We start from the raw sequence: 24,868 nt of genomic DNA on the forward strand, positions 1-24,868 counted from the left end.
TCGGCACAGACAGACAGGGCAGCCGAACCAGTCACCTCCCTCCCAGTACCACTCCGCCCTGGTCCCCGCACAGCAGTCCTCTCAATCTGCATCTGAGTTGGAGCCCTATACATCAAGAAAAAGCTGGCACTGGTCAGAGTGGCAGCATTCAAGGACCGACGCGAGACAGACCTTCCCTCCCATGTCTTGGCCTGCATGGTGGCTAGTGCCAGCACAATGCCCCTTTTGGACCCTTTGGGCATTCCATCCGGTCCAGGGGTCGAATTTACAAAGATCACTCTTGGTTGCCTCAGAAAGCAGGGCTCCTCCTCTGCTGCCATCTGTTCAAGAACAATATCACGGCAATGAGGTCAAAGACCTGGCACTGTGGGATCCCCTTGGTGCAGAGGGACAAGAACAAGGTCCCATACCTACCTGAGCATCTTCATCCTTGTCCCCCAACGAAGCAGTGGCAAGGACCTTCATGGCACACATCCTTGACAACAGCAGGGCTCATCAAGAACTTTTAAGGAGGGTTGCCCAAAACCTGGGGGTCCAGGTAAAGATGTCTGAGACCACAGATCCCCTGGGTCCTGCAGGTCCATCCCTGCTGATTAAGGCCACTCAGGAGAAAATTAAGATATTGTGGCAGACTCCAGCCTCTTTACACCCTGTAAAAAAGAGGGTGGAAAGAAAATACTTTGTTCCATCAAGGTGTTTGAGTACTTATATGCTCACCTGCCCCTGGGCTCATTAGTGGTAGTGGCTGTGAATAAGCAAGAGAGACAAGGCAGCAAGGGCCCACACCAAAGGTTAAGGATGCTAAAAAGCTGGACCTCTGTGGTAGAAAAATATATTCTGCTGGCAGGCTCCAGCTTCGCATTTCCATCCAAAGTCCTGATTCCAGGCTATATGCTCCTCTATATCATAGAGGGTCTCAGGAGCTACCCCACCACCACGGCACTAAACTGCTTGAAGCTGCTGGGGCATATGGCTGCCTGCATGTATGTCGTACAACATACAGGGTTGCAGTTCAGACCTCTCCAAGCCTGGCTGATCTCAGTGTATTGACCATGCTGAGACTACTTAGAGAGGGTGGTCACACTTCCCCTTTCAGTGATGTAGACCTTCTTTGCTGGCTGAACCTGCAGGCCATCTGTGCAGGAGTGCCCTTTTCGAGGCCTTACCCCTCACTGTCCCTAGTTATGGATGCATCAGTGTTGGGATGGGGAGCTCGTCTAGGGAAGCTCAGGATTCAAGGCTTCTGATCCCAGGTGGAGCTCTTGCTGCATATCAATGTCAGAGAGCTGAGAGCGATGCGCCTGGCCTGCCAGATCTTCCAAGCCCACCTGAAGGGCAAATGCATATCAGTCATAACAGACAATACAGCAGTGATGTTTTCTATAAACAGCATGCTCCTCTCCCCTGAAGCAGGAACCCCTTAAACTGGGTGTTCTGCATAGCCCACTTAATACATCTCGAGGCATCCTACTTTCTGGGATCTTAGAATGAGTTGGCAGATGGTTTCAATAGGTTCTTCTCCAACCACGAGTGATCCATCTGCCCAGACATTGTGAACAGCATCTTCCAACGGTGGGGAGTTCCTCATACAGACTTCTTCACAACAAGACACAACAGGAAGTTTCTGCAGTTCTGCTGTTTCCTGAATCACAGTCCAGGCTCTGTCACAGATGCATTCCTTCTCCATAGGAAGGGCCATCTTTTCTACACATTCCTGCCAATCCCACTCATTCACAAGGTGCTGCTGAAAGTCAGGAAGGAAGAGACTTCCATGATCTTGATACTGCAGCCTGTCCACATCAGCATTGGTATACAACCCTCTTGGACTTCTTGGTTGAGACACCAATCAGTCTTCCCCTCATCCCAGATCTGATCACCATCTGAAGTTCAGCATATGAACGTCGAGTCCCTGCACCTCACTGTATGGAAGCTCCATGGCTATCCCCCATGGAGTTAACATGTTCCGGACCCGTTAATTTTCTGCTGCCCAGGAGGACTTCTCTGTATCTCCACTTCACCAGGTACATGGCCCTAGTAAACAATTCTTCATATGGTCAATGCAGAAAGGCACTTCACCTATGCAGTCATCAGTACCCTTCATCCTGGACTACTTGTTGTACCTAAAACAGCAAGGGCTGTTGGTGTCCTTAATCAATGTCCACTTGGCTGCGATCTCAGCATTTCATTCCTGAGTCATTGGTTGATCAGTCTTCACCAATCCAGTTGTCATCCATTTTCTCCAGGGTCTGGACAGGCTGAACCTTCAAATACATCAACTGATTGCCCTGATCAAGATAGGATACACAAGCTGTGATACTTGGAAAACAGATATAATATTTATTTAGAAGTGACTGGTTACCTTAAAATAGAAATAGAGATAGATTAATAGTGTCAAATATTACATCTAGAATATAGATATATTATTGTTACAGTATTTATTTCTAACAATAATATACTTAACACTCTATATAAACCATAAACAGCTATACTTAAACAGCTATCATCCAGCAAGCATTAGCTAGGCGGTTGCTGGATGGGTAAAGAGGAAGAATCTCACTCAGACCACAGGCATCCAACTGTACTGACCTGCAAACTCAGGTAACCTTTACTTACACAACCTTTAATACACCCCTCTGTTCATCGGGGAAGGTCCTTCTGTTCTGTTCAAAGACTGCTAAGAGAGTTACCTCAGCCGTGAAGACCAATGCAAAGAATTCATTTAGTTTCTCCATAGTCACCTTATGCAGTAATGATGGCTCTTCAAGATGTGTCCCCCTGTGGGTGCTCCACAACCTGCCCTCCTCTCATCTACTTTGGAGTTCTAACAGTTGACTCTGCAGTAGAGAAGGAGCTGAGGAGGGGATGCCCACACATGCTGGCTAGCCTCGTGGCAGGTGGGGAGCAGCACCTGGGTGGGGGGGGACTGCTATCAAAACTTTCCGATCAGCAGTGCAGGAGCGCAGGCACACCTAACAGTGGAGAACCCATAGGGACACATCTTGAAGAACAATCGTTACTGCACAAGGTAAGTAATGTCTTTTGTGAAAGCTAACATGGTATACGTACCAGTGTACTTGTGGATTTAGGAAAAAAGATGGGGCTGTTCAAAATGTGAACCTGTTTAACGATTTGATGGCTTCTTAAAACGTCTTTCCACTATACTAATTAGAACTTAAATTGGGTTGTTTTGGGCTGTGTCTCAGAGAAGGATTTTGAAAATAAGTGGCTGAAGAAGTCTGATAGAAAGCTATCAACTGTTCCAAAGCAAATTTGGATTAATCTTGGCTGTGTTAAACATGCCCATAAGAATCAAAACTCAAGATTTACAACTGGTTGTTTGTGAATACATATGTATAAAATTAAGTAGATACTCCCAAACATTGACTATCTAATTATTATATTTTTCTGCTAGTTTTTCACCAAAAGTCTTATCGTTCCCTCTCCTTGGACTGATCATGAAGGGAAGCAAGTTTCCCAGTTTCATTCCACTAAATGTAAGTTGCTTGTCTCTAAAAGTGCCTATTAATAGCTTTAATTTAGAAATCAGCTGTTTTGAAATGATTAATATGTATATGGTTAACTTTCTAAAAAGTTATAGGCAACATGAATAGATAGGAACATTGACTGAAGTGTGGCCAGGATTTGCCTAATAAGTTAGGCTTCAGGGTTTTTCATTTCCTGTGAACTTATTCCTAGCTCTGATCTCCTGGTGATACTTTGTCTCATTTATAGTCTTATGATCTAAATTCCACTGTAATAACTGGAATTATCTTTTGCGTCTTTCTCCTTTTCACAAAACAATTTAGTGACAGTGATGCAGAATGGTTGCAGAATTTTCCACTCTAGAGGTAGCTGCACTTTTTGTAGTGATTGCTGTCTGGCTGATTCAAATACTAAGGGATAAATAGTGCCTTAGAAATATGGGTACAAAAGCCTTCGTTTTACTCATTTAGGATGAAAACTCATCACTTTGACAAAGCCTGAGAGAAATAGCCTAAGCTACTACACCAGGTGGGAGGGATGGAATCTTCGTTCAGTCTGTGGATCATCTGTGCAGCTGAACTGCAAGGGCTGTATTCCTACTATATAGGTTTTTTGGCCAGTGGATCATGTAGTTCCTGGATTATGACTGGGTCACATGGAAAGGCCCCACCCCTGAACTGGTGTGGGGAGCCTGGTGTGTAGGACCGTATTTTCCCTCTGCTTGGCATGTTCCCTGCACAACAGAAACCACAACTTGTGCTGTATTTTGGGTGTTGCTTGCACTGGGGGAATATGATTTCCTTTCTCTTTATACAGGTTTTTAAATCACTGTACCACCTGAGTATTTCCAGAGTGCAAACCTTTTTGCTCAATAAAGTAGTATCTCCAGGTCTGGGTGCAAATCAGTTTTTAGTGTTTGTTTAAGGAATTCAAACATAAGAATAAGAAAAAGGACATGCTATAGTTGGCTAATGTGTTTAACTGAAAATAAATCTACTTGAAATTTGTAGATGCATCTAGTAACAAACTTAAGTTAATAAAAGGATATTTCACATTACAGCTGACTGAAAAAAGCATATCTATATTGACTAGGAAAATTGAACAGTCTCTTATTTCCTTGAACCCACCAAATTTTCTAGAATTAGATATTTTTAAACAAAACCAAAATGTTTAGTTTTGTTTTTGTTTTTTGTAATAACAATCTAAAATTTCAAAACAGTCATTTTGAAAAGAAAAATGGAAGCTTTTTATTGCCAAAATGAACGGACCTTTTGACACTATCCTAACTTTCCCCTGGTCCCAATTGGCAAAATTGACATAATTTGACAAAGCTTTTAGATTTTCAGTAGAATTGCATTTTCTGATGGAAAACTGCTACAATTGGAGCTGGTAAAAAAAAAACTGATGTAACCTTGCTCTGGCTTCTGTGACACTAATCATCTGTTTGAATTTTTTTTTAAATCTCTCCCAAATTTAATGCAAAATTTATGTACTAGTTTTGTGCTCTGAAAATATTTTTGGTTTGATGTAAACTAATGTATTAAAATATTTTATTATAGCTAAATATTTTTTAGCTAAATATTTTCTCAGTACAACTGTACTAAATATATTTACTGCTATTATGTTTCAGAATGGTAAAACGCTTGAATTTAATTTTTAACCGAATTTATCTATAAATGGTGTTTTACAGGCATAGATTTAAATAACATTTCACCGATTGGAAGACAGCTAACTGTACAACCTGGAAAAAACAATGGTTGGTATAAAACTCTATCAAATGACAAAATGAACATGCATTCAAAGGAATATAAGAAGTTTTTATTCTAAACTAACTGAGACCCTTTTTAAAAACAATTGGCCTCAATTCAGCGAAGGTGCTTGAGCACTTACCTGATTAAAAGCACATGAGCAGTCTCATTCAATGGAATGACTTAGTGCTTAGTTAGGCATGTATTTACAGTACTTGTTACTATTTCTCTAGGAATAACTCTGTCCTTGGACTTTATGTAGTATTGCACGTAATGTCCTTTTTATGCTTTTGAAATTCAGCCGCCGCGCGCACGAAGCTTTGGTATTAGATCACAGAATCTATTTTCTGAAGCCTTGTGCATACGTATGGTCAGAATACAGTGTGGTGGACATAACCTTTTATAGTTAGCTCCACATACAAACTTTGTTTTCAGAGTCCCTTAATATGTTTAGATCACTTTAGATGAGTTGGGAAATTATTTTTTTTCCTTCCTGAATACATACACAAACATACAGCAAAATTTTCAGGCAGTATTTTGAAACAATTTCATTTTACATAAATGCATAATTTTCAGGGTATGCCGTTCATTTTTCTTGCCTGGATTTTTTTTAAGGCCTTTCTCCCAGTTAAGATAAGGTTGGACATGGTGCCTTCTAGAGAGCTTGTAAGTAATAATCCTCTTCACTTATACCTGAGCCTGATTTGTTGCTTACACTGTAGCCAATTCAGGGCCCCAATCATAATAAGCTTTTTTCCTTTTCCTCATGGCAACACATTGTTTCATTAATTTAACTAGGTATGGGTTAAATACAATTTGAAGTTAAACCTTTTACTTGCACGAGTTGCTTAAGTTATTGTAGACTAATTTCATGGTTTTCTTTTCATTGCAGCTGCTTGTCAGACAGTATTGTCTTTGCCTGTGGATTTTAACTTAGAAAAAATATTAGGTATGTCATGTGTTGAACTTTATGCATGAATGTCTAAATTGAAAATCTATTTTGCATCCTGCTTAGGGAGGAAGGTACAATGCACTGGAAACCTAGTGTGAATCAAAATTGAGTATTCATAAAATTGCCCAAAGTACGAATGTTGTTTTAGACAGATAACTCCTTGTCCCATGGAGCTCCTGCTGTAATTTAGACACAGCTCAGCAAGGAAAGATGAGAAACAAGGTGGAGGGATGAGGAATGGTAGGACAACGATGAAAGCATACTGTTACATAAATATTGTATTGTTATATTTAAAAAGATAGTATGTTAAAATACGGGCCAATGTTCATAATGTTAGGCTGGCTTGGAAGTTATCAGTGGAAGACTAATGGTCTCAATTGCTGGATTGGATTTGCATGACTTTTGCAGGAATTTAAAAACTGCATACAGTAATCCTGATGGTTCTCATTGGTATAATAGAAAACCACGTTTTGAGTCAAAAGAAAATATCCTTAACATTTTAGGCTACACAGACTTGGAAGACTCTGCATTCTATCTGCACTGTACACTGTCCTATCTAAAGGAAATGTTAACTGTTTGTGAAAGACTAACGAAGCAGGAGTTATGTAACAGAACTGGGATAGGAAGAGCTCAATAAGCTATTCTAGACCAGTCCATTTTTATCCCTTTACCTCTAGTTGGTGCCACATAGTTTACATGAGTTACCACTTCCTAGTCACATGCACTATGTGACTAATGCAAACAACCTATAGGGGGAAAGGTAAGTGAGAAACAACACAACTAAAAATGCAATTCAGCCTCATCCCAACATGCTGATTTTTACAGATGGGGTGATTTTACCAAGAATAGTTCTTGGGTGTTGCTACAGAGCAAGAGCCAGACACTGCAAAGAGAGCTGTTGCAGGACCCAAGAGAGGGCGGGATGGTGTCAGCTTTCAGGTGTAGAATGTTTCTTTCAGCCTGGCTTATGATGGTGCGGCTTTCAACCCATAGCAACCCAATGGATGAAATATTTAAGATTTACAGCTTACAGACAGGTAATTTATTTTTAGTATCCCTACTGTGGTTTTGTGACTCCTTCCCATCTCCAAACTACATCACTGATGAAGATATTGTTGGATGGGGTGGGATTTACCCTTCTCTTTTGAGAACAAGAGCCTGATAAATCATTTTCTATTCCTGATAGAACTCTACAAAATGGCTCTTAAATTTTATCTGTCTCCACCTGTGCTTTGCATTAGACCATGGTAATAAGGAGGAAAATATTGACTGCATTCCTCAATGATAAATTTGTTAGAACGACTTGATTCAGTCTTCCATTTGGAAGAGTTTCCAGCCTTTTGGCTGGCTACTTCCTGCTGGTACGTCTTCTTGCATGAGGTGGCTAGAACATGCATTCCACTACATCATATAATGTTTTGTCATGACTTGAGGGGAGGGGGAGAATATTGAAGTGGTTTGGACCATGGAAGACCTGAGGGATTCCAGAGGACTGGAAAAAGGCAAATATATACCAATCTATAAAAAGGAATAAGGACAACCTGGAGAATTACAGACCAATCAGCTTAACTTCAGTACCCAGAAAGATAATGGATAATAACTAAGCAATCAATTTGCAAACACCTAGATGATGATAAGGCAATAAGTAACAATCAGCATGGATTTGTCAAGAATAAATAGTGTCAAACCAACCTAATAGTTGTCTTTGATAGGGTAACAAACTTTGTGGATGGGGGGGGAGTGGGAGATGTGGTATATCTTGATGTTAGTAAGGCTTTTGATACCGTCTCACATGACCATCTCATAAACAAACTAGAGAAATACAGCATAGATGGAACTAATATAAGATGGGTGTGTAACTGGTTGGAAAACTGTTCCCAGAGAGTAGTTATTATTGGTTCACAGTCAAGCTGAAAGGGCATATTGAGTGGGGTCCCGCAGGAACTGGTCCTTGGTCCAGTACTATTCAATATCTTCATCAGTGATTTAGATAATGGCAAAGAGAGTACACTTATAAAGTTTGTGAATGATACCAAGCTAGGAAGGGTTGAAGGACAGGATTAAAATTCAAAATGATCTGGACAAACTGAAAAAATGATCTGAAGTAAATAGGATGAAATTCAATAAGGACAAATGCAAAATACTCCACTTAGGAAGAAAAAATCAATCGCATGCGTACAAAATGGGAAATGATTGCCTAGGAAGGAATACTGCAGAAAGGGATCTGGGGGTCATAGTGGATCACAAGCTGAATATGTGTCAACTATGTAACACTTGCAAAAAAACAAATATCATTCTGGGATGTATTAGCAGGAGTGTTGTAAACAAGACATGCAGAATAATTCTTCTGCTCTACTCCACGTTGATTAGGCCTCAACTGGAGTATTGTGTCCAGTTCTGGGTGCCACATTTCAGGAGACTAGTCCAAATATATGGGAAAAATCACATTAAAATGCATTTTAATAAATCCAGTGTTTATGGGGGGAAAAGCATTGATTTTTATATTAACCTTCTTATAATGCTGACTAGCCCAATGCCCATAGCATGGATAAAATTTTATTAACCATTTCACCTGTTACAGAATTTAGTGTCTATTTATGGTCAGGGATCCTAGTTTTCTGTGATTATAAAACCCCAAAATTCTCTGATTAAAAAAACCACAAAAATCTGCGTTTTTCTGCGATTAAAATGAAACAGTGAACTTTAATTTTTGTAGCCACAATATATATAGGTATCAGTTGAACATGGTGTTCTATTAATATACAGTAGAAGCCCATTTATCTGAGCCTCCATTAACTGGCTCTCTTTATTAACTGAACCACTAACTACCCAGGGCTGACAGTGGCAGGACTCAGCCGGTCAGCCCTATGTGGCTGGGGCTCCGCTGCCAGTGCCTCGCGGGCCTGATCGCTTGAGCCTTTCCCTCCCCCCATCTTAAAATAAAGGATAGAAAGGTCTTTGCCAATTCTCCCGATTATTCCAATTTTTGATTATCTGAGCTGATCCCCGTCCCAATTAGATCAGAAAGATGGGGTTCCACTATAAATATAAAGTGCATTCAAAAATCAAACAAAAGGGGGAAGTTGCATTCATTGAGTAAGTGACACTGTACTTTCAGTAAAATTTAGTTAATAATGAATGCTTTTATTTTTTTCACAAAATGTAAAAGCTAAAGATTCCCTGTAAAAACCCAAATTCTGCCTTTTTTCCTGTGAGAAACGGATTTCTAGGATCCCTGCTTATGGCTGTGCAGACAGGCTCCTAGTCTCCTCCTTCCCCCCACACTTTTTCTGTAGACAGAAGAAATAAGACAAGACTGGCTAATTCAACTTGGAAACAAACTTTTTCTTTTTTCTTTAGGTGAATATTTTAGAACAGATGAATTTGCAGACCAGTCTCAGGAAAGTCTAAGCTCCTCATCACTTAGAAGAAAGCTGTTTTTAGATGAGAATGGAAGTGTATCTGAAAGTTTGTCTCTTTCTCCACAAAGTCCTTGTAATAATCCACCAGCGTCAGTTGGAGTGCTGTGTTCAATAGATATCTCTCCAGCCCGATGCAGAAGTCCTCTAGAAACATCTAGTTCAGTAAGAAGCCTGTTCATTTTGTTTGTGTATGTATTGATTTAGCTGATACACATGAAATTCTTAAAGCAGCTGAACCACTTCTGAGTGTGTCTCATCAGATTTCACCAGCTGAAGTGCCACTTTTGAATAGTCTATAAAACTGAAAGTAATTAAAAAATGGTGTTAACGCCAAGTCTCCTGGTCAAATTCCAGTTTGGGAACTAAATTGTGCCTAACTAAAACTTCAATTGTATGCTTTTATTTCATGGCCTATCAAACTGTTGTGTAACACTGATATTCATTTTTAAAGAGCTGCCATTTTCTCTGCCCAATGATAGTTGTGTCTCAGTGATATTGAGATGGGAGAGGGAGAGGGAATGATTCCTGTCTGAGTAGCTTGTGAAGTTTCTGGGATCCTTTAGTATGGGATGCATGTTACAAAGACTTTAATTACTGAGAATATACTGCAGCCATTCCTTTGTAAACTCATGAAGTTTGCATACCAAAAGTATCATGTTAGTCCTTGGCTTGATTAGTACCTAAAACACCATTTGGTGTGAACAACTGCTCTGGTTGCTTTCCCTTAAAGTTGATCTGCAAAGGAGAAAGATTTGTGTTCTTTTTTTCTTCTATGAAAGGCATAAATGACCCAATGTACCTACAAAGGGGGTTGTTTTAAGCTTGTTTTAAAAAAACACTTTGGAAATATTGGGAATGTAAAATTCTTCTTCCCTGGGTTTGCAGAGAACTCCTTGGTCTGAGTGAGGTTGTGAGCTTTTTAACCCTTAATTGAAAGGAGGGTGTTTGCATATGTTAAAGATTCATTCTCCAAACAATTGTTAACAAAAAGTTTAACAATCTGAATAAAAATCACATCCTTTCTCAAACAGGGTTTGCTTGCTTGATGTCATAAACCTACTGTATCTCCAGTAATTCATAGTATTTCAGGAAAAATTAGGCAAAATATGATTTTTAATTTTTCAAAGAAGAAAAGCAGAATGTTTGAGGAAATCATTAGTTATTTAGGGCTATCAAACAATTAAAAATAATCACAATCACAGGATTAAAAAAGTCACAATTAATCAATTTTAATCGCATTGTTAAACAGTAATAGAATACCAATTTAAATTAATTATAAATATTTTGGATGTTTTTCTATATTTTCAAATATATTTATTTCAATTACAACACAATACAAAGTGTACAGTGCTCACTTCTTATTTTTATTACAAATATTTGCATTGTAAAAAAGATAAACAAAAGATACAGCATTTTTCCATTCACCTCATACAAGTATTTTAGTGCCATCTCTTTATCGCTTCTTAATTAAGAATTAAGTAATTTCATTTAATTAATTTACTTAATTTACTTAATTACGGTACTACTTTATCTCTTTATCTTGAAAGTGCAACTTACAAATGTAGAATATTTTTTAGCATAATTCCACTCAAAAGCAAAATAATGTAAAACTTTAGAGCCCACAAGTTGATGCATGAAAGGGCACATGAATGTTTAGCATATCTATCACGTAAATATCTTGCAACGCCTGCTACAACTGCCATGCGAACGCCTGTTCTCACTTTCAGGTGACATTGTAAATGAGAAGCGGGCAGCATTAGCTCTCATAAATGTAAACAAACTTGTTAGTCTTAGCGATAGGCTGAACAAGAAGTTGAATTGAGTGGATTTGTATGAGGTGAATTGAGAAATACTATTTCTTCTGTTTATCTTTTTTACAGTGTGAATATTCATAATCCAAAATAATATAAAGTGAGCACAAATCTTTTTTTCAAAGTCAAGTAAGTACTTTCCTTGAAAGGATGATATTGCACTACAGAACTGCTACATTTACAGTGCCGTTTACTCATCTGTGATCTCAGATCTGGGAATGTAGAACACAGACGCACCTCTGGCATGTTATAATACACAGGTGAATTGGAAGTCCCATAAAGTGAACTATTTTCAGTTTCATGAGCCATCACTTTCCAAACACAAACTCACTTTAAATGAGACATTCAGCCAGCCAGGAGCATATTCTACGAGATGAAGACAAGATGGCTATTTGTGAAAGACTCTGCTACATATGAGATCATAACTAAAGCACAAATGTCAGAATGGTTTTTTTTTCCCCTTAGCTCCAACTGACATTTTCTGGTGATGATGTGCAAATTGCAACTTACTGCTGAGACCAGGTCTACACAACAGACTTCTGCTGGCGTAGCTATGTTGGTCAGAGGTGTGATGAGATGTGATCTCTGACCAATATAGCTGTATCAGCAAAAACGCTGAGTGTAGATGTTGTGCTTTTGCCAGCATAGCTTATTTTGTTAGGTTATTCTAGCTCTCCCCTCCCCCTCTAGCCATGTTGGCAAAATCAGCTTTGCCAGTAAGCCCCTATGTTCACACAAGGACTATTTTGCCAGTACAATATACTGGTTATACCTATGCCATCAAAATGTTCCTTTTGTCAACTTGGCCTGAGATAAGGGCACAGCTTCCTTTGGCTCTTTCAGATGAAAGGTCTCTTTTGGCTGACTTCAGAATTATTCAGATCATGCGGGTTCTATTAAAATATCAGCAGTGGCAGTGTGCAGACTGCTCAGTCTGCCACTACTTTGGGGGCAACATTCCATTCTGATTTAGTGTCTGTCTGCCAGTTGGGAGATGAAACAATGTAGGTGTAACAATAATACAAATAATAAACAATTATTTTGGCTGTTGATTATGAAAATCCTTATTCAGTAGTCTGGCTCCTTAGTCAGTCCTAATATGATAGATAACAGTCTTAATTAGTACTCTTCTTTGGAAGCATTGGATTTCCTATGAGGCATCATACAATCCAATTGGAGAGTTGCAAATGGAATATTCAAGCAGTGAAATGCTTGATTGAGATTGTCAATAAAGCAGGAATAGAATTCTTTTCCCAGTAGCACAGTACTTTCAAGTCTACAAATTTGTACATCAGTCTATAAATTATGTAAAAGCTAACTCTTATTCTTTGTTGTTAAAGGGTCAGTTTTCCTCCAGTCCTATTCAGGGAGGTACAAGGGCATACAGTCTGGGAAGCATAACCAGTCCCACGTTTCCAGAGAGGTCCCCTGCAAATATTGCTTCCCCTACTTTTTCTCCAATTGCTTTTCAGATAAGAAAGACCCCATTGTCAGGTATGGTTTGACTACATACAGTTTCCTTTCATGCTTTCATCTTTGTATTTCTTGTGATGAAAATCTGATCCATCTGGCGGCAAGTACTGGGCTTGATAGACCAGTGATCTCATCTAATATGGCACATGGTATTTTTAGTAGTAAAGTGTCTTCAGTGTAAATGTATAAAATGTTTTCCTCAACAGAATTACTTAAAGTGCAAAAAAATAAATTAGTGGAAAAAGGAATCATGAAAGCTCACACTATAAAATAAAGGGATCAGTATTATCTGAGGAGGGTTTTGTTTGAAGCTATGTATCAAAAATAAAATGAGCAGTCAGAATTATGATCTGATTAAAAGGATTCAGAGGGAAGTAGTAGAAAAAACTATTTTGATAAAGTGTTGGTATCTTAAATTCAAGCCCTGATCTCCAAAGCTAGATTGATTTGAGATTAAATGAATTCGCTGCTTTAGAAACCAAGTGGATGCTTATTCCATCTCCGACTCCATGATTTGTTGTAATTTGGCAATATTGTTAGTTTGTTCTGGAAAAGCTCAAGCTATTTGCATAGCTAATTCAGTCATAACCTATGGGATACTTTGGCAAAGCTGTATAAAGACTGAATAGCTATCTTCTACTCTGTCTGATTGTATAAAGTTCTGATAATGTTCACCCTCAAAAAGCTTTTGTAGAACTAATGAGGTCTGAGAAATCTACAGTAGTTGCCTATTATGAATTTTAGGTTATTGGACTGGAAGCATTTTGAGGTAAGGACTGTTCATTTTGACAGAATTTGGTACTGCCATTTGAAAACCTGGTCTCTGCTGTAGCAGACCCAATCAGAGAGAGCAAATCTTTGGGTAAGTGGGATTAAAATTTTAAAATACGATGGCTAAACAACAATACATTTGACAAGTAGAACCTTTCAAAATACGTTTTCAAATGTCCTTAACACCAGGAGAGGATATTCAAGAGAATCACCACCTAGTGTGGCTATAATTGTTGTAGAGACTTCTAGTCCTAAAGTTCAGACTGCTAGCTTTTCCTCCATTTGATATCTAATTAATTGATTTATTCTGTTTTTACTATGGACAGAACAAAGAAAGTTCACTTTTCGCTCTCCTGATGTTCCTTCTGCACCAGTCTCAAACCGAATGACATCCCCAAGTACTAGAAGTCCTTATATAGATGGCTGTTCTCCAATTAAAAATTACTCTCCTATGAGACTTGGAACATGTAGAGGGACTGCACAGTATCAAACTTCCCTCATTAGGATACCATTTACCCTTGAAAATCACAACGAAGAGGGAGAAGACAAAGAGAATGCCTCACCTGCAGAAGTTCTGTTACCACAGATGGACACTGGGATAAATTTACAGCAGCAGGATGGTGATACTTTTGCACATGGTACACATCTAGTTGTGGCGACTGTATCTATTTCACCAGATCACTCTGAAGCTTGTGAACAAGGACTGGTATCGCTGCAGGATATAGAAGGTTTAAAGGAAAATAATACTGTTGATATGGTTGATCCAGCTGAGGTGTCAAATGAGAACACCTGGGTTAAGGAATGTGTTAGTAATAGCAGTATGCCAATGACCAGCTTCATGACAGGAATTACTTTCAGTATTGAAAGCTCTCGGATGTGCATGTCGCCTCTTGCAGAAAGCAGTGTAATTCCTTGTGACAGCAGTAGTATTCAGGTAAGGGTTTTTATTGTTGTTTAAACAATTTAGTAAATTATACCCTAAATTTAATATTAATCTCTTGATTTTTTCACATTTGTGTCTCTACCATTTTGGATATACTTCCTTTCTATCACCTTACTTAATGGGGTGTAAATACTGAATTGTGAGACTTAAAGCTTTTTTCCATATGACTGAAAATATTTCTTGTGCTATCACAGTAGTAAATTTAGATTAATCCCAAACTACTTTGATTCTGGTTGACCAACTTACCATCTCCTCTTGTTACTAATGAATCTGCTGCAATTAACTAAATTATTACAAAATACAACCTTCTTTTGCTTTTTAAGTCACAAATAGATTTTCAATTTTATTTAAGCCTGCAGTTGTATTATCTTGTAGACCATGCAAACTATGCACATCTAGCCAAATTACCTTGGATAGAAAGTCTCCAAGGAAGTCCTGGTTCTTCTTCGAGTGCTTGCTCATGTCCATTCTGATTTAGGTGTGTGTGTGCGCTACATGCACCGGTGCTGGAAGTTCTTCCCCCTAGTGGTACCTGTAGGGCCAACTCTAGTGCCCTCTGCAGCGGCCCATGTATGTGCTCATATACAGGGCACTGCTGGCCCCACTCCCTTCCAGTTCCTTCTTACTGCCCGCGAGGGTGCTGGAACAACTCTTTTGCTCTCACAAGTCTTCGTTTTCCTAGTGGTTTCTTGCTTTCCTAGTGTATACAGTTTAAAGTTGGTCATTTCGTAGTTATTCCGTTAGTTAGTTAGTAAGTAAGCTCTCAGGGTCGGGGCATGCCCCGTTCTCCAGGGTTTAAGCCCTGTGCTTCGTGTGGGAAGCCTGTGCTACTGAGCGACCTGCATCAGAGCTGTTTAAGGTTCTTGGGAGAAGTGCACCTCTCTGTGAAGTGTGAGATCTGTAGGAGCTTTTGCCCAAGAACTAAGAAGGACCAGGACATTAAGACTTAAGGCCCTTCTGATGGAGGTGGTGCTCAGACCGGTGCCGGAGCCGAGATCAGACTCAGGACCAAATACTGCAGCATCATTAAAAAGCACTCCTCCAGCATTGGAGTCAGCCCGGCACTGCTCACCTGGTGCCAAAGAAGTGCCAAAAGAAGGTGTACCCAGAGAGGGAGGGCTCACCGGCTCCAAAGCCGGCTAAGAAAACTTCAGGGAAGCTGCGCGTCAAACCGGCACTTGTGCTGCCGACTCCACAGAGCCGCCGACGCCCGCACCACCTATTGGTCCCTTCCACACCTGACGTGTTCCAGGTGATGAAGGACCTGTTGGCCATGCTGGTGCCGCCTACATCTCGAGAGGGTAGGCCTACGCCCTGAGGAGTGGACGCCCCAACTGGGGGTTGGTTGAAAGGGTTGCCAACGTCAGCGCAACAGCCTTGTCCCCCATCAACTGGTCACCGTTCGCTGACCTCGAGGCGCCGGAACCACGCTAGGATCAGGTTCGGGCTGACGGTCACCAGGCACTAGGCACCAATCCCCAGAGCATCGGCACCGCTCTACCGAGCATCAGCATCGATCTTTGGAACCCCGAAGTTCGCAGAGCCTGTGTTGTCATGAATTGTCGGCCCATAGCAGGTCACTAGAACCCTGGCACCACTCAAGTCCTTAAAGGAAGCCGAAGGACAAATCACATTCGAGACATGGCCAATGTTCTAGCTCTGGACACTGGTCCCCAACACCGGAAATCCGGTGCAGAGACATGGAGAAACAGGTGTCGTCGGTGCTCCCACCCCCACCCCCCCCCACGGACACCGGGATATATCTCCTTGGACTCCTTGGTTATAGTCCCCCTGAAGGGGCAGGCTGCGAAGCCCCTCTCCATCTTCCTCATGCCATCTCAGATAGGGGAATGGCCGCAAGGACAATGGACTGGACCTTGGGAATGATGGAACTCCTTGGGGCTCCCCCATTCCACAGTGCCCTATCCATTCTTGTGTACAGGAACTTTGGTGCCGTGGTCTTCAAAAGTCCCCGCCTCGGTACCAGCCTTAGACGTTGACTTGGAGCATGGAGAGTTGCTGTTAGGAAGTCCATCGCTGACCACCCTGACTAAGGAAGAGGCACCAGCAGCCCCTCAGCAACCGGCTTTCTTCTTGTCCTCCCCAGATGAGGCAGTAGCAGGCCCCTCGCGTGCAGCCCCGCTGGACATTATAGGTTGCATCAAGACCTACTGAAAAGAGTAGCAGCCTACCTGAGCCTTAAGATAGAGGTGCTTAAAGAACCCGTGGATGAGATCTTTGGCGTCCGCAGCAGCTTCCACGGTGGCCCTCCTGGTGCATGAGGAAGTAGTGAAGCCGGCTATGGCTTTGTGGCAAACCCCAGCATCTCTGCCTCCCACGTCCAAGCAGGCAGACAAAAAGTACTACGTGCTTGCTAAGGGTTTTGAATACCTATTACGTTCCCATCTCCAGGCTTGCTGGTGGTCATGGCGGCTAACGAGCACGACAGGCAGGGGTAAATGAGCTCCACTCCAAAGAATAAAGAGGCAAAGAAAATGGACTTATTTGGCTGGAAGATTTATTCGACAGCTAGCCTACAGCTAAGGCTATCTAACCAGCAGGTGTTGCTGGGGCGATACCACTTTAACATCCGGCACTTGCTGGAGAAGTTTACTGACTCCCACCCCCAGTCCTCCAAATAAGAGTTTGAGGCCATTCTAAAGGAGCGTAAGACTGTGGCCAGGGCTTCCCTGCAGGCGGCTTCAGATGCGGCGGACTCAGCAGCACGGGCAAATGGCCTCCACGGTGTCTATGGGGAAGGCTTCGTGGCTCCAGTTGTCTGGTCTCTCGACATAAGTCTAGCAGTCCATCTAGGATCTTCCATTTGATGGTGCCACTCTGTTCGCAGACCAGACCGATTCCAGATTGCACAGTCTGAAGGACTGTAGGGCCATATTGAGCTCATTGGGCCTCTATACCCCATCCTCATAGAGGAGACACTTCAGGCCCTCACAGCAGCAGCGCTTCGGAGGCCAGTCCAGAGGGGAGCCTTATAGAAAAAGCCGAGGCAATAAACGTCACCGGGGCAATTCACCGGTATCTACCCCAAAAACAGGCCCGAGCCACCATTCCTCTGGTGGAAAGAGGCTTTTGAAGGTGCGCCCATGGGCGATCAACCAGTTTATGCCCGAGATCCATTGTCCTATCCATTCTCCTCTTGCCTTGCTTCTTTTCTCCTGGCCTGGATGGTCATTATGTCAGACTGCTAGGTGTTGAACACAGTGGCTACTGGCTACACCCTTCAGTTCACCTCGATCCCTCCCTCCTTCCCCATCCCTCTTCAGGGACCCCTCTCATGAGCAACTCCTTGTCCAGGAGGTACAAGCCCTCCGGCAGATAGGAGTGGTGGAGGAGGTTCCTCAGAATCTGAGGGGCAAAGGATACTTCTCATTGTATTTCTTGATCCCAAAGGCAAAGGGAGGCCTGAGACCCATACTAGATTTAAGGGCCCTAAACAAGTTCCTCAAAAAGCTAAAGTTTCGCATGGTCTCTCTAGCAGCCATCATTCTTTCTCTGGATCCGGGCGACTGGTTCACTGCCCTCTATTTAAAGGATGCTTATTTTCATATCTCTATCTTCCTGGGCCATAGGAAATTCCTGCGGTTTACAGTGGGCACATGACATTACCAATTCGTGGTCCTGCAATTTGGCTTTTCTACTGCCCCCTGCGTTTTTACCAAATGTATGGCAGTAGTAGCAGCTCATCTCAGGCACAGGGGAGTGCAGATGATTCCTTACCTGGACGATTGGCTCATCAGAAGCCGCTCAAAGGAACAGGTCTGTTGCAACATATGAATCATGAGACACATCAGTCTCTGGGCCTTTTAATAAACGAACAGAAATCATTACTTACGCCTGTTCAGAGAATAGAGTTCGTGTGTGCAGTCCTGGAATCCATCTAACCCAAAGCAGTACTGCCCAACATCAAATTCCAGGCTATGATGGAGCTCATGGCCAGTCTATGGGACCACCCGATTACCACAACGAGGGTATGCCTCAGTCTCCTGGGACATATGGCAGCTTGTACCTATGTGGTCCGCCATGCAAGGCTGCATTTGCAGCCACTCCAAATGTGTCTGGCCACGGTACATTCCCCATCAAAACACTCCATGGACAGGGTTCTCACAATCCCCCCCACATGCTTACCTCCCTGTCATGGTGGTTGAACCCCCGTCAGGTACAAGCAGGAATACCCTTCATGGCCACGAGACCGACGCTGTCCCTGGTCTTGGATGCCTCGGACGTGGGGTGGGGACCTCACCTCGTGGTCCTCAGGAATCAAGGTCTCTGGACCAGGGAGGAGTTAACTGCTCACATAAACGTCAGAGCTCAGGTCCATCTGGCTGGCCTGCGAGGTGTTTCTGCCGCACCTGTCTAACAAGGTGGTGTGGGTCCTCATGGACAACACAGCGGCAAAGTACTATATCAACAAGCAAGAGGGAGTCAGATACTCAGCCCTGTGTCAGGAAATCCTACATCTCTGGAACTTCTGTGTGGAGCACAACATCCTCCTTGAAGCAGTCCATCTGTCGGGGCTAAAGAATACCCTAGCAGATCATTTGAGCAGGTCCTTTTGCTTTCACCATGAGTGGTCGCTCCACCAGGACGTGTCCAACTGCATCTTCCAAAGGTGGGGAGCTCCCTGGGTGGACCTGTTTGCCACCAAGGAAAACAGGAAATGTGTCCTCTTCTCTCTCCTGGGGTCAGAGGACAGCTCCTTGATGGACACTTTCCTCCTCTCGTGGTTGAGGGGTCTCCTGTACGTGTTTTCCCCCAATATCTCTCGTGCACAGAGTTCTGGTGAAAGTCAAGAGAAACAAAGCACGAGTCATTCTGATAGCCCAGAGTGGCCTTACCAGCACTGGTTTGGCATGCTATTGGATTTCTCGGTGGCTTGTCCTTGGTCTCTGCCGCTGCGCCCGGATCTCATTTCCCAGGACAGGGGTTGGTTACTTTACCCAGACGTAGCCTCCCTGCATCTGACGGCGTGATTGCTGCATGGCTGAACAATGCTACCGTTTGACCCAGGGCCAGAGAGTGCTGTTAGAAAGTAGGAAGCCTTCCACCAGGGCATCTTATCTAGCAAAATAGAAGCGCTTTGCCTGGTGGGCGGCCTGTCAGAATGTTTCGCCAACTAAGTCTCCTATACAGGTTCCTGGACTATTTGCTTCATTTAAAGCAGGAAGGTTAGCCTTGTCATCAATAAAAGTTCACCTAGCAGCAATATCGGCATTTCACCCACCGATACAGGGCAGATGGGTTTTCTCCCACGAGATGACAACTAGATTCCTTAAAGAGCTGGAGAGGCTTTTCCCTCCGATTAGAGAGCCTGAACCTTGTCCTGTCCTGACTCACTTCTCTGCCTTTCAAACCATTGGCCTCCTGCTCGCTCACACACTTGTCCTGCAAGGTGGCTTTTTTAGTAGTAATCACTTCTGCATGCAGTGTTTCAGAGATCAAGGCCCTAACCTTGGAGTTGCCTTATACGGTGTTCTTCAAGGACAAGGTCCAGCTCCGCCCTCATCCTGTGTTCCTCCCGAAGGTCGTTTCCCCCTTTCATGTTAATCAGGACATCTTCCTGTCGGTATTCTGCTCTAAGCCTCACAGCTCTAGTGAAGAGAGGTGCCTTCACTCACTCGATGTAAGAAGGGCACTAGCCTTCTACATTGATAGGACCAGACCATTCTGCTGCTCCGCGCAACTTTTGCTGACAGGATGAAGGGCAACCGGTCTCCTCTCAGCAAATATCCTGGATTACAGCCTGCATTTGCACCTGTTATGAACAAGCCAGCATCGCACCTCCAGCATCCATCAGCCCACTCCACAAGGGCCCAGGCGTCTTTAGCGGTTTTCCTGGCGCATGTGCCTATTCAGGATATTTGTCGGGCCGCTACATGATCGTCCATACATATCTTCACGTCCCACTGTGCCATCATGCAGCAAGGTCGGGATGATGTGGGATTCGACAGAATGATACTTCAGTCTTCCCAGCCATGAACTCCTGCCTGCTTCCAGAGACATAGCTGGTGAGTCACCTAAATCAGAATGGACATGAGCAAGCACTCGAAGAAGAAAACTGTTACTTACCTCGTAACTATTGTTCTTCAAGATGTGTTGCTCATGTCCATTCCATGACCCACCCTCCGTTCCCTCTGTTGGAGTTCCGGCAAGAAGGAACTGGAAGGGAGGGGGTCCGACAGCACCTTATATACAAGCGCATAAGCACGTCACTGCAGAGGGTGCTAGAGCTGGCCCTACAAGTACCACTACGGGAAAAACTTCCGGCACCGGTGCATGTGGCACGCACACACACCTAAATCAGGATGAACAGGAGTAACACATCTCAAAGAACAACAGTTACGAGGTAAGTAACCATTCTTTGCTGAAGGTAGTGAAATTGGTAATTCAGTTGTGATGATATTAGTAGAAACTATCCTGCTGAAGATGCTGATATCTTAATATGTGAAAAAGTTCTTAGTTGTGACCATTAAAATTCCAATGGGCATGTACTTTAACACACGGCTATTTCCAGTTTGCTTATTGGACCTCCCTGAAATTTCAATCTGATAATGAATAGTTTAGGACAGGAGTGACTCTGAGCATGCATTGTTAAACAGCTGCCAGATATCACCTTTAGATGTGGCTGTATTTCAATAGTTCATATTTTCATCACTGATATGTGTAGCTTGTATGACAGATTAAGTTTACAAATATTTCATAATCGTTTTATATTGTATATGCTTTACAAATGTAAATTAAATTAAGTAATACACAAGAAATAAGTGATCTTATCTGGAACAAAGTACATAGAATTTTAATTTCTGGCGTTTGTTTCTAGGTGGAAAGTGGCTATAATACACAGACATGTGGAAGTAGCATTATGGAAACAGTTGGGGCTGAGAACAGTTGCAGAGACAATAATGCACATTCTTATGAGGCTCAGAACAAATCTCAGCTTTCCAAAACTAAGGTAGGAAATGCATGGAATGCATAAGATATTTCCATTTCCAATATCCATTCCTTGTTTCCTCCCAGCCTTCTTTCACACCACTCTCTGCTAGTTCAAGAGATTGACAGATTATTTCAGAGAACTTGTAGGAATTTGTAGACAGCAAATTTATTTGGCCTTAGTGTCAAGTATTAGAGTAAAAACATTATCTATAAAATAAGGGAAAATATATGGAAAATCTCTTCATTTTAAAGTTCACACGTTCTGATGATGGCATAAGCACTGGGAACTTGGAGGAGAACTTGGCCCAAGGCTCTTCAGCAAAAGCATTCATGAGAGTACAATTGAACAACATACCATCCCTGGGTATCTTAACAGTCCCATGGTATTGACTTGATTCAGTACATTGAGGAATGTCTTTAAGATAATTTTGGAACTTTGATCCATTTTCCAGCTCTTCCTGACATCTAAGATGTCTGTACTTCCACTTGTGGATCTCATCATACAGAGGAAAGCAACAAATATATAACGCAGTTTCTGAGGATAGTGAAAGGGGATATATTAAACTCAAACAAACGGGAACTCTTCAGTTCTTCAAAATATTTTATGTATTCAACTCTTGGTGTGTCTATGCCCTGTGTGCATGAGATCAGATTATTTTGCGAAGCAGTGTCTGTTGTGGCTGTGTCTGCACTCTGAGTGCCCTCACACATCCCCACCCAAGTCAGAGTAGGCCCAACTGCCCTTCAGTTCTTTCTTACCATCCATAGCTGTGAGATGGAACCCTGCAGTGTTTGCATCCCTATGTACTTTGTGAAGCAAGTAAACCTATCTTTATATCATTAGTTAGGCGTTAAATTAGTTGCTGATGGTATGTATAAGGTTGGTACCTTTGTTGGCAAAAACACCCCCAACCTTCTGTTAGTGTTAGGAATTCTTTATTCTGTGCCTGAACCAAAGGCTACATCTACACTTGGAGCTGGGTGTGTGATTCCCAACTTATGTTGATAGCATGCTAAAGATAGTAGTGGAGCATGGTAAGTGGCAGCATGTGTTAACCGTGCTGCATATGGTTCAGGTGGGTTTGTATTTGGCATGGGTAGCCTGTGCTGCTACTTGCTGCTGCCTGCGCTACTATGGCTACATGCTACTGTGTTTAACGTGTTAGGTTGATAAGAGCTAGCACAAGTATGTCTTTGCAAGCTGGGAATCACACCACCAGCTCATGGTGTAGACATACCGAACGTCTTCTGACTACAAGAACTGCTCTTCATGTGAAGCAGCTGTGCTCTTTAACAATAGTCACTCAAGATGCCTTTTTTGCCTCTGGAATGGGCACATCAGAGAGAAGTGCTCTGTCATTCCTTTTCAAAAAGGACATGGAAGGACTTCTTCTTTCAGACCATTTTATGAAGCCTGCTTCAGATTGATGCAGAAAAGACCTTCCTGGACCTGAACTGACTATGTGCATGAGTGTTCCACTGAGCCTTGGCTTAAATGAGTTCTCAGACTCTAAGTCTAAGATGACCCCCGCTGCAGAGACAGGCAAAGTTACCTCAAAATCTTCTAACGGGTACGGAAGAACACTGCTCCTCCAGGGAGCAGAAGTGCAAATTGCCTTCGTCAGGCCCTAGCAGGAAGAGGCTAAAAACTCCTTACTTAACTCCTTCAAAGGATAGCTCAGCCTGGAATGGGTCCTGATGACACCCAGAAGAACATGGATCATAACCAATGGTACCAGCTGTAGTAGAAAGTGAGCCTGTGACATGAGGCCTAGTTTAACAGGCCGGGTCTGAGGCCCGAGCTAAAGTTGTTGGGCCCTGCTGTTATAAAGCAAGTTAGCAGAAGTCAGGCTGTGAACCTGCTGGCAAGTTCACAGAATCCGGAAAGAACAGAACTGGTATTGCAAAAACACACATTCTTAAAGAAGTACTAAGCACAGGATACTCATGCAAGCACTTTCCAGAAAGGTGTTAGCAGAACAACCGAATACCAGGAGTAGTACAAGCACACCCCCCAAAGATAATGAGAACACGTTGTACAAGGTAAAGTGTGGTATCTCACCACGTCAGAGGGTGGTATCTCACCACCTCAGAGGGGCACTATGTAACTTGTTTTTTATCATATAAAAGAGGGTCTTGGAGGGGCTGTCTTTTATCTGGCTGAGTGCGGAATGGAAAGTCCAGACATTCAGTGAGCTGTGTCCATTGTCACACTAGGACAAGTATGCCTGTAACTCTAGAGTCTGCGGGGAGCTAGCAACATGCTTCGTTGGCAATATACCTGGCCTGGTGCCTTCGCTATTGAAACAGTCTGTGGATTTCTCAGGCAGTTCGATCGGAGTCTACTGTACTAGCTACCTGGCCAGAGCCAGCGCAGCACACAGCTTATACACACATGCAGCCAACACCTGATAACACCAGCTTATGAAAAGATTCAAGCCATGCCCAGTACCAAATCTTTGGTACTGATGTTGACTCACTCAGTATTGATGATCTTTGCATCCAAGACACTTGGAATTGTCCCCAGGGATTCTTGAATTGCCAAGGAAGAGACAAAGATGTCAAAGGTGGAGACTTTTGGGCTCCCTCATTTCTACTTGGAACCCTGTGAACACCTTGAAGCAGTCACTTTGACATTTTGGTGAATAGCAGTTTTGTAGAACATTTGGAGTATCTTTACCCTTCCTCTCTTCTTTTGGGAACTGCCTTGGACATTTTTGACAGGGCTGGAATCTCTTCAGGCTGAGTTTTAAAGATCACAGGTGTGGTATTTCATACACTTTCTGAGCCTTCCTATTCCCCACCCCCCCTTCAGGGACCCTTCTCACAAAATCTGCTACAGCAGGTCTCATTTTTACATCTTGGAACAGTAGAAAAAAGTTCCTCTGCAATACAGGGGGTGGGGGGTTATTCCAGTTATTTTCTAATCCCAAAGGAAAAGGTGATGGTTCTGGACTTGAGATGACTCAGTGCCTTCATCCACCGCTCCAAATTTAGGATGGGAGCACTATACTCTGTAATCCTGTCTTTAGATCGCCAAGACTGATTTGTGGCTCTTGACCTACAGGATGCTTACTTTCATATCACAATCCACTCGACATAATTGAAATTCCCTGCTTGGAATCTCAAGTACTATCAGTACAGCGTTCTGCCCTTTGGATAATTGATGTTGCTAAGTGTCTTTACCAAATGCCAGGCAGTAGTGGCAGCTCACCTGGGGTAGGGGGAGAGGAAAGGGTAAAGAGTATCTTGATGACTCCCTCAGTTGAGGGAGATTGCCACAGCAAGTGGGGAAAACTCCATTCAACTCCATC

At 42.6% G+C, this 24,868-nt stretch overlaps 1 protein-coding gene across 3 annotated transcripts in view; it reads left to right on the forward strand.

Moving 5' to 3' along the window:
- The window catches only part of BORA (BORA aurora kinase A activator), a 56,720-nt gene that overhangs the window by 16,942 nt on the left and 14,910 nt on the right, over positions 1-24,868 (forward strand). For all 3 annotated transcript variants that reach the window (XM_067563223.1, XM_067563222.1, XM_067563224.1), the window contains 7 exons: positions 3,413-3,494; positions 5,174-5,239; positions 6,124-6,180; positions 9,544-9,767; positions 12,757-12,910; positions 13,987-14,594; positions 21,442-21,573. In XM_067563223.1, the coding sequence (XP_067419324.1) occupies positions 3,413-3,494; positions 5,174-5,239; positions 6,124-6,180; positions 9,544-9,767; positions 12,757-12,910; positions 13,987-14,594; positions 21,442-21,573 (1,323 nt within the window). The remainder of the gene's footprint in view (positions 1-3,412; positions 3,495-5,173; positions 5,240-6,123; positions 6,181-9,543; positions 9,768-12,756; positions 12,911-13,986; positions 14,595-21,441; positions 21,574-24,868) is intronic.

Source organism: Emydura macquarii, unplaced genomic scaffold (genome assembly GCF_026122565.2).
Source record: "Emydura macquarii macquarii isolate MOO-44397 ecotype Brisbane River unplaced genomic scaffold, CSIRO-AGI_Emac_v2 contig_2473, whole genome shotgun sequence".
NCBI classification, from domain to species: domain Eukaryota; kingdom Metazoa; phylum Chordata; order Testudines; family Chelidae; genus Emydura; species Emydura macquarii.